General features: G+C 39.4%; 1 protein-coding gene across 1 annotated transcript; it reads left to right on the forward strand.

The window, feature by feature from the left end:
- The first annotated feature begins 1,754 nt into the window (after positions 1–1,754).
- On the forward strand, positions 1,755–4,188 carry LOC132892146 (zinc-binding protein A33-like). Its single transcript, XM_060930540.1, has 6 exons — positions 1,755–2,150; positions 2,300–2,395; positions 2,486–2,716; positions 2,845–2,867; positions 2,954–3,072; positions 3,644–4,188. Exons 1-6 carry the CDS (start codon positions 1,755–1,757, stop codon positions 4,186–4,188), a joined length of 1,410 nt encoding a protein of 469 aa, XP_060786523.1.
- The last annotated feature ends 6,372 nt before the right edge of the window (positions 4,189–10,560 follow it).

The following is a 10,560-nucleotide window of genomic DNA, read 5'->3' on the forward strand; positions in this document are numbered from 1 at the left end:
TATTTCAATGGGCTCTATGGACTGGCAGCAGTGTTGCCAGATTGGGCGGTTTTAAGTGCATTTTGGCGGGTTTTGAACATATTTTGGGATGGAAAACATCAGCAGTATCTGGCAACACTGACTGGCAGCCGGGTATCCGTTGCAGTCTACGAGACGGCTCTGAACAGCCAATTTCGGCTAGTTGTTATTGGTTAAAATCAACAAAATCGTCACTTCCAGGGAAGCCGGGCTTCTCTGGGACTAAACGAGACAGTGGGAGGGACAAGAAGCCGGGCTGATAAAGGATTATTGGAGGTAGTGTTTGAAAGACATGAGGAGGGCTGTACTTCGGTGAGGAACACGGAAGTATGATCAGTCAGTCCCTAGTGGATGTCGAGAAAGTGTAGTCGTGTGCCAAAGTGCTGTCCAAATTTCATTTCATATAAACGTTTCTTCTCATTGATGTCTCTGTACATTACTCTGTAAATAAATGTAAATATTACTCGTTGTGCTCTGTTAACTTTCATCCATTCTATCAGTTTGATCATTCGTGAATTCACTCGTTTATTTAATTTGTAGTTCAATCTGGTTGTAGGCTAGCTTGAGCCTTATTGGGATCTGCAGTGCTAGCTGCTAACAGAAATTGGTGAAGTCTCTGGAAAGCACAACCAGCTGGTATGACAGGGTCACAGACCATTTTCTGGAAAAGGAGCGGAGGGCAGAATTTGTGTATAAATAGTGTTCATGTTCATGAATCTGAAGTGTGTATATTGTTCAGTAATGTTAAGAGAATGGTGGGCTCTGTGTTATAGGTTATACCTGGGTATAATATTCAAGGTTCTGTGTGTTGCATAGCTTACCTGGTTATGAATTTCCAGACTGTGTTGCAGAAGATGTTCAAGGATGTGTTGCACAGCTGGGTGTTGTGTTAAAGACTCTGTGTTGCATATCAGGGTATGATGTTCAAGGATCTTCGTTGAATAGCCAGTGATTTTTGGATGTTTGATATTTTTGATTAAGGATATGAGGCACTAGCCTGGCAAGCCAGACTATAACATGAAATGTACAAGCAAAAATACTTTCTGCCACTAGGTAGGGTTGTCTAGTTCACTATGCTAATGGGGCACACTTTTCTATGCTTTGATATCCGGCCTACAGGTTTTACGATGAATGCGTAAAATGGGCTTCCCCTGTTTTAAAAACCAGCAGCCGCCACTGATATATATATATATATATATATATATATATATATATATATATATATATATATAAGGAAGCTAGATAATCAATTTATATTGACTAAAGTAGAGGGGTGGAATTAAATAAGTTTTTACTTCAGCCCACTCCTTTTCGGACATGTAAACTCAAAACTGCTTAGTGTGTCCTTGTTTGTATTTTTGTCTTGTTTTCTTTTGTTTTGATTTTGATATATTATTACTTATATTATTTAAGGTTTATTTTCTAATTTAGTGGCTTTTTACGTGTTCTTGTTGCAAATGCTGTTTTGTTTTTCTTGTTATCTGCTTATTTATTCATTGTTTGTTTACATGTTCGAAATAAACTATCATCATTATATTTCTACTTTTGCATCTTTACTAATTTTCTTTTTTATTTTAACTGTTCAAGCACCAAACACCAAAGCAAATTCCTGGTAAATTCCAAATTCCTTGTGAGAATGTACTTGGCAATAAACACAATTCTGATTCTAAATCTGATTCTGACAGTGAAACTCTGAGCATTCAGACTGGAGAGAGCAACAGCAGCAGCGAAATAAAATGGCTAAGTTTTCAGAGGAGGATTTCTCCTGTATTGTGTGCCATGAAATCTTCAAGGATCCTGTTCTTCTGCACTGCAGTCACAGTGTGTGTAAAGTGTGTTTGCAGCAGTTCTGGGAGACCAAAGGATCCAGAGAATGTCCTCTTTGTAGGAGGCAGTCATTTGTGGCGTATCCTCCCATAAACCTGGCCTTAAAGAACCTGTGTGAGACTTTCTTACAGGAGAGAAGTCTGAGATCTTCATCAGGGTCTGAAACAGTCTGCAGTCTGCACAGTGAGAAACTCAAACTCTTCTGTCTGGATCATCAACAGCCGGTGTGTGTGGTGTGTCGAGATTCAGGAAAACACACCAACCACAAATTCTGCCCCATTGATGAGGCAGTAACAGACTGTAAGGTAAATAAAATGGACATATGAACTCATGGGTCACATGTGAACAAATACTTTTGTTCATAATTATGACAACTACTTTGCAATCAATTTAGTTTATCTGAATGAAAGTAATATCTAAAACAGTCTCCATGCAGTGTGTTAATTTATTTCAGGAGAAGCTCAAAACTGCACTGAGGCCACTACAGATGAAACTGAAGATATTTAAAAACTGTAAACTGAACTGGAGTCAGACTGCAGAACATATAAAGGTTAGAATCAATAACATGGGTTTAATATTCTCATTATATTTTGTTTCATTATATATTCAGTGATGTTTCATTTGATTTTCTCTTCACTAGATTCAGGCCCAACACACAGAGCGTCAGATTAAGGAGGAGTTTGAGAAGCTTCACCAGTTTCTACGAGATGAAGAGGCAGTCAGGATCACTGCACTGAGAGAGGAAGAGGAGCAGAAGAGTCAGATGATGAAGGAGAAGATTGAGAAGCTGAGCAAAGACATATCCTCTCTTTCAGACACAATCAGAGCCATAGAAGAGGAGATGAGAGCTGAAGACGTTTCATTGCTACAAGTGAGGGTCATTTAGTCAGTATTTATACTGTGAGAAATTAAAACTTCTTTCCATCATCAGAAACGTCACATTTCAGTGGTGTTGAAATGTAAATGATATCCACTGATATTTGCTTTGCTGTTTTACAGAACTGCAAGGCCACAGTGAAAAGGTGAGTGATGTGCTTCCTGTCTCTCTCATTCTCTGTGTTTCTGAATCCAAACCCACAGCAACACTGTCTCCTGAATGTTTTTGCAGAGCCCAGAGCACACTGCAGCATCCAGAGGAGCTTTCAGGAGCACTGATCCATGTGGCAAAACATCTGGCCAACCTACAGTTCAGAGTCTGGGAGAAGATGCAGTACACCGTCCAATACAGTAAGACTCTTAACTCTGTGTGTGTGCGTTAAATATGAATTGTTTCTTTTTCTTTTTTCTGCCTTTATTAGTGAAACTTATGTGGTCATTGTCATTACATGTTTAATTTGTATACTGTTTTGGAATTATTATTATTATTATTATTATTATTATTATTATTCACCTTTCATGTTGAACTCATGTCATGTAAGGGAAGTTTTACTTTGAAAAGTGTCTATTTCCATCAGACTGAGTGAAAAAGTCGAGCTTTTCAGCAGTTTACAAAACTTTTAGCCTTACAATTATAAAGATTGTTTACTGATTGTTTACTGAAATTTCATCTGTGCTGTATGTCGAGCATGTATAGCATATTTGATGATAAAGTTGACTTGACTTGACATTTGTAATTTAAACACACAGAGAAAAGGACACAAGGCATGTTATTAAGTTACTCGTGTTTATTAATGAACTTTGTAATTACAGTTATCATTTATTTAGTTACAGCAAATGTTAGCTAGTTCCATGGTAACGTAATGATAAAGTTAGATTAGCTCCATCAAAACGAAATGTAAAAATGTGTCTGTGTTTTCAGCACCTGTAACTCTGGACCCCAACACTGTTCATCCTGGACTCATTGTATCTGATGATCTGAAAAGTGTGAGACGCAGTGATAAGGAACAGAAACTTCCTGATAATCCAGAGAGATTTGATAAATGTTGGTATATCCTGGGATCTGAGGGCTTTAACTCAGGGACACACTGCTGGGATGTTGAAGTTGGAGACTGTACATGGTGGAGTGTGGGTGTGATGACAGAATCTGCTCAGAGGAAGAAGAATGCAATCTCCAGAAGTGGAATCTGGTCTATGTGGGATTATGATGGCAAATATTTTGCAGGTTGCACATCACATCCAGTCACTCTCCTCTCAGTAGCACAGAAACTCCAGAGGATCAGAGTGAAGCTGGACTGGGACAGAGGAAAACTGTCATTCTCTGACCTTCTCACTAACAAACACTTACACACTTTCACACACACATTTACTGACAAATTACTGCCAATCCTATACGTTGGTTGTAAAGAATCTCCTCTAAAGATCCTCCCACTTCAATGCTCTGTAAGAGTGAATCAGATCTGTTAGCACTGATGTTTTATTTCAGATCATTCATAAAATATTGCAGATTGAAAGATGAATGTCAGTGTTCTCCATGGGCACTTTTAAAGTGGCGCACCACCACATTATAATTCTGGCCTGCAACCCTTCCCTTGGCCAAAAAAATAATAATAAAATATGTAACTTCATCAGTATACACCAAATAAATTGTAAAGTATTCACTTTGTTTTAATTTTGTAACTATTTAACACGCAGAAGACCATTAAACAAATGCATACGGGGCTACCTGAAGTGGCCACGCGATTGCAATTGAAAACAGGGGTGTGGCTAGGATTTTTCGGGGGGGGGGGCACACACTGACTAGCAGCCTGAGTACATTATGTAACAAAAAATAATTATCATTGCTAGTTTTAGGTATCTTAGAAACCGGCTCTTCCATTATTGCTGTTTCTTCCGCGTTTTCTTGAATTTGTGTTCTAGAAACGCCACACTAAAACTTAGCTTCGAAGCTACAAAATGCAACTTTGATGGAAAAAAACTATATAATAAATTGCTTACCTCTCTTCACGTCAAAAGAAGGAGGAAAGTTTCACTTGTTTTGACATGGCGAATTATTAACACGAGGAAATACTCGTAATTCGCAACTAAAAAGACTGCAGATACACTGGCAGATTGACCATGCTTTCTAGTGTGATCGTGTTGGGCGCGCGTGCCTAACAAGCTCCGGCACACGTGCCGTTAACAAAGAACACCTGTCTTTAATCAATGAACTATGTTTGGGCTATTTAAGGACTGCGCCCGTGCAAGGATGATGTGAAGTATTACGCCACATCTAGTGTTTCTTACAGAGCCTTGTTTCCTGGCACTGTTCTTGTTGACCTGGTTTTTCGACTCCTGTTTCTCATCCCTTGATATTGTATAGTTTTGCCTCTGATACTCTGTCCGCGCCTCAATTGACCCCCTGCCTGTTTCCTCAATTACGACTTTACCTGCTGTTTTGGACTGTTTGCCTGTTGTGTGCGTTTCACGCACTTTATGCTCGTATCTGCACTGTGTATTATTTAACATATCTGCACTTACATCCGCCTCTCCTGCACACACTCTGACAAACTGGGTTTTCACGCCCAAACTGCAGGAAGTCCATACAAGGTTATAGAAACCCTAATGAGGCTGAGGTGATAGTCTAGTTTAAAAAAAAAAGTTAGAAAAATTACAGTGGGCGCTTTTCTAATATTCTTATGCGGCTATTGAAAAAATGTATGGTCCGACAAAGGGGGGGGGGGCCCACGGGAACCCCAGGACACCCCCCCCCCCCCCCAGCTATGCCCCTGGAAAAACATCCAGCCGACTGCATACAGATTGTGACCCAGAGCTCTGCAGATTGCGGTCTATCCCTGCGTTATCCTACCAATATTTCTGATTGAAGAAAAAAAAATCGCGGTACACAAATGGTTACTGTAGGTTCCCACTGGGTGAAACACCATGCAAAATTTGCTCATGAATATTCGCTCTGGAGGTATGGTCGTGGAAACAGCATGCAAATTTGGCTACCATGTCAATTAGCAAGTGCGGTTGCAGTGCAGTGACCGGCTGCTAGCTAGCAAACTGTCCTTGAGGAATGTAACGTTAGATTAGCTTGTAAAATTAATCAGTTAACAACAGTTCCTATTCAGTGTGTAAAAACGACAACATACGAATATGATTGTTTTCTAAGTTTGTATGGCATGTAAATAACAATCCGACTTGATACTGACAACAACTGGTGTTCATTAGTATAGGTAATTGTATGGGGCCGAGTAAAATGAAGGATTAATTTCACAAGTGATTTCGAAGTTTTGAAAATTTCAAAACTTTGAAATCACGAGCTAAATTGATCCTTCATTTTACGAGGAACCATACGATTACTTGTTTATAATATATAGGGACAAATTCATACTTTGGAAGCAATTCAAGTTCACAACATTTGTCATTCACGTTTTCTGAACCAATCAGTGCGCAAGACTATCTTGCACGTTTGAATCAGTTTCTAAAGCGTCGTTCATCATGACACGGTGACACGACACAAGGATTTTGAACAGGATTTTAACATCTTTCAGGATTGATCCCGGATATTTCTCTTGTCTCAGATGCCGATCCAATGCTGCCTGCATTACTTTAAGAGAGTCTGGTTCGTAGTTTTCCAGATTTTCTTTCCTCACTTCTGCATAAAACTGCGATAGCACCTTGTCTAACTTGCAGCATTCCTATGCCACTCGAGAGTCATTTATTTGTCTTTCTGCAGCCCATTTCTTCAACACGGAAAGCCAAAAATTTGTACTTTATTTTGTTATTTTCATTTTTGCTTGCAGCTTTCAATTGGTTTATCATTTCTTCGTCATATATAGCGAAACGCAGTATTGCTGAGTCAGCAGAGTCAGCCATTTTGTTGACAAAATTTGCTAATTTTTGTAACCGTAACCAAGCAATGAACTAGCCAATAGCATTTCAGAATGCCCTTCTTGATTGACCAATCAGAATTGAGTAATTTGGCCCTATGTATTATTAAGGTCCCAAAGACATTATTAAATCATATCAAACTGTGCTAATGTTGGCTAATATTGTCTTGCTTGTGAAGTGCCTGCAAACTTTAGCAGCCTGCTAATTTGAAGTGCTTCAGTTAAGACCTGCAGAGCCCTGACCAAGTTCGTGTAACATGACACATGTAAACAACAACAAACCGATGGTGATGTGGACATTGTTCGAGGCCCAGACACCTTTTAATCAAATCAAACATTTTCACGTAATAAGCAAAACAGCCTCCGCCTTCTGGATCAGAAATGTTTGGTTCCTCCCGCCTCTCTTTTGAAAACGTCCCATACCGAGAACACACATCCGCTGAACTGATTGGTTCTCGAGGGGCTTCATTTGAAAGCGGGGGCAAAAACTTTTCTCTGTAGAACCCTGTCACTCCCTCCTCCCCCTCCCCCCTCCGCTCTGGGCTCAAGAAGACAACAGAAGGGCAATAATATAACAACAACCAATCAGAATTCAGATACAACAACCAATCAGAATTCAGATACATTCTGTTGCCAAGTAAAATTGTAACCTTTCAACGTGTCAAAAAGGTTCTCGAGCCCTCGTCCTGTTTTACCGTTAGATCAATCACATATCAGCTTAAACTATATGGAAGCAATTTTGTGCCAAAATGTTCATACAATACTTTTGAAATATCAAACAAAAACGACAAATCAAAATACAAAAAAAGAACAAAAAGTCAATTTTTTTAGACTGGCAAACAAATTATTTGTGTAATCATGCAAAATATCAGTCTATTACTCTTCAGAAACCTTTTATTTTTGTTCCGCGTCTTTCTCAGTTTTGCTTGACGTAATTTATTTTGGTTGCGATTCCAGCTTTCTCGTTTGCGCTCCCTGACTTTTTGCTTGCGGTTTTGGCACAAACTTCATGTGTGGGTGGGCTGTCCAGGAATGCATTCCCATTGGCTAACTTGTGTTTGACTGACAGCTACGCTCAGCCATTCCCTACTCGGATTCTGGCGGACTGTTTGCCGAGTGACCGATCCATTGACGGTAAACAAGGATCGAGTGGACTTCAGTGGCGACTATGATATTGAATTTACACTTTGTTGAATTAATTCAGTATCATAGTCGCCACTGAAGTCCACTCGATCCTTGTTTACCGTCAATGGATCGGTCACTCGTCAAAAAGTCCGCCAGAATCCGAGTAGGGAATGGCTGAGCGTAGCTGTCAGTCAAACACAAGTTAGCCAATGGGAATGCATTCCTGAACAGCCCACCCACACGTGAAGTTTGTGCCAAAACTGCAAGCAAAAAGTCAGGGAGCGCAAACGAGAAAGCTGGAATCGCAACCAAAATAAATTACGCCAAACAAAACTGAGAAAGATGTGGAACAGGTTTCTGAAGAGTAATAGACTGATATTTTGCACGATTACACGAATAATTTGTTTGCCAGTCTAAAAAAATTGACTTTTTGTTCTTTTTTTGTATTTTGATTTGTCGTTTTCATTTGATATTTCAAAAGTATTGTATGAACATTTTGGCACAAAATTGCTTCCATAAAACTAGCATTCTAAAACTAGTGGAAGATTCCACAGAAGAGAGCCGACTCCCCTATGGAATCAATTTTGTGCCAAAATGTTCATACAATACTTTTGAAATATCAAACAAAAACAACAAATCAAAATACAAAAAAAGAAAAAAAAGTCAATTTTTTTAGACTGGCAAACAAATTATTCGTGTAATCGTGCAAAATATCAGTCTATTACTCTTCAGAAACCTTTTATTTTTGTTCCGTGTCTTTCTCAGTTTTGTTTGACGTAATTTATTTTGGTTGCGATTCCAGCTTTCTCGTTTGCGCTCCCTGACTTTTTGCTTGCAGTTTTGGCACAAACTTCATGTGTGGGTGGGCTGTCCAGGAATGCATTCCCATTGGCTAACTTGCACTTGACTGACAGCTACGCTCAGCCATTCCCTACTCGGATTCTGGCGGACTGTTTGATGAGTGACCGATCCATTGACGGTAAACAAGGATCGAGTGGACTTCAGTGGCGACTATGATATTGAATTAAGGATCGAGTGGACTTCAGTGGCAACTATGATATTGAATTAAGGATCGAGTGGACTTCAGTGGCGACTATTATATTGAATTTACACTTTGTTGAATTAATTCAATATCATAGTCACCACTGAAGTCCACTCGATCCTTGTTTACCGTCAATGGATCGGTCACTCGTCAAACAGTCCGCCAGAATCCGAGTAGGAAATGGCCGCAACAGCCTTCGGGGAATGGCTGAGCGTAGCTGTCAGTCAAATGCAAGTTAGCCAATGGGAATGCATTCCTGGACAGCCCACCCACACGTGAACTTTGTGCCAAAACTGCAAGCAAAAAGTCAGGGAGCGCAAACGAGAAAGCTGGAATCACAACCAAAATAAATTACGTCAAACAAAACTGAGAAAGACGTGAAACAAAAATAAAAGGTTTCTGAAGAGTAATAGACTGATATTTTGCACGATTACACGAATAATTTGTTTGCCAGTCTAAAAAAATTGACTTTTTGTTCTTTTTTTGTATTTTGATTTGTCGTTTTTGTTTGATATTTCAAAAGTATTGTATGAACATTTTGGCACAAAATTGATTCCATACTCCCCCTGCCAGCCTCATGGAGCGCAGTGTTTAAGGCTCCAGATGTGTTTTACTTCCATTGATGAGGGAAAGGAACATACACCCTCCCGACAGTCAATGCGTTATTCGCTTGTAAAACACATTTGCAAATTGGTAGAATGAGTTAATCATCACATGCAAGATTTGCAATTAATCAAATGAATTGCTTATTATTATTCATTAATTATTACAGTTCTGAACTTCAAATTTTAAAAGTCTGGACTTTGGAGAGATGATGGATACTCTTGGTGTATGGAATCAATTTTGTGCAATTGCTTCCATATTGGTGGAACACAACAGAGCAAAATATTGCGACTCTCTAATGTTGACCTGAAGTTGGTGCCCCAGGTCCCCACCAATGTTAATACCAAACCTTTTCTGACCAGACACAGTTACAGTAATCATATAACAGCGCGCACACACACATTAGTTAAGTTCAGATGTTTTATGTACTGTATCTGTGATTGTGTAGGCGAGAGCTGCATTTTCCCGCTGCTTCAGTGTTTGTTTACTGCAGGACTACTGGGTTCCCAGGTCAAAGGACCTGAACTACGGAGGCCGGGTTGGCTTTGTAGTGTCAGTCTCGGGCATGCGCACCAGCTTGTGCATGGATTGTAGTGGTTTCATCCAATTAATATATATTTAATTTTTTCACGGTCCAAATCCTGCGCTCTGATTGGCTGGCGAGCGGGTCCGTATCCTACGGTACAGACCCCAGTTACGGACCTCTGGCAACTTGCTCGTTCACAACAACAGCAAACATAGTAGCATTTTTTGTCAACATTTATCTTTTTTTAATAAGATTTATTTAAAAGATTATCAAAATTTTTTTACATTTTTGCCAGCATTTCTCAGGAGAATAGTATTAATTTTACATCATGAATAGCGATAATGACAGTGTTCACAGCGAAAGCGAGTTTTACTACCCTGAGGAAGAAGAAATAAAAGAAAACATGTCAGGAGAAAGCTAAAAACCTCTAACTTGCTAACACCGAGCAAAAACATGGCTGAATCCTGAATGACTCAATTTTGTATAAATGGGGACTACATAGGCGGCAAAATGTAGTTTTTTTTCCAGCCATGGAAATGCACTTGTATACTGAGAAGGAAGCAATTTGCATTACAGCTGTGAATGACAATTCAAAATGGCGGCTCTGCTTGGTTTTCCCTTTTGGGCGCTCTCGTTTTCTGTTAGAATTTGGTAGAGAAAAAAATAAA

The sequence above is a fragment of the Neoarius graeffei genome, chromosome 9 (genome assembly GCF_027579695.1).
Source record: "Neoarius graeffei isolate fNeoGra1 chromosome 9, fNeoGra1.pri, whole genome shotgun sequence".
Taxonomy (NCBI): Eukaryota; Metazoa; Chordata; class Actinopteri; order Siluriformes; family Ariidae; genus Neoarius; species Neoarius graeffei.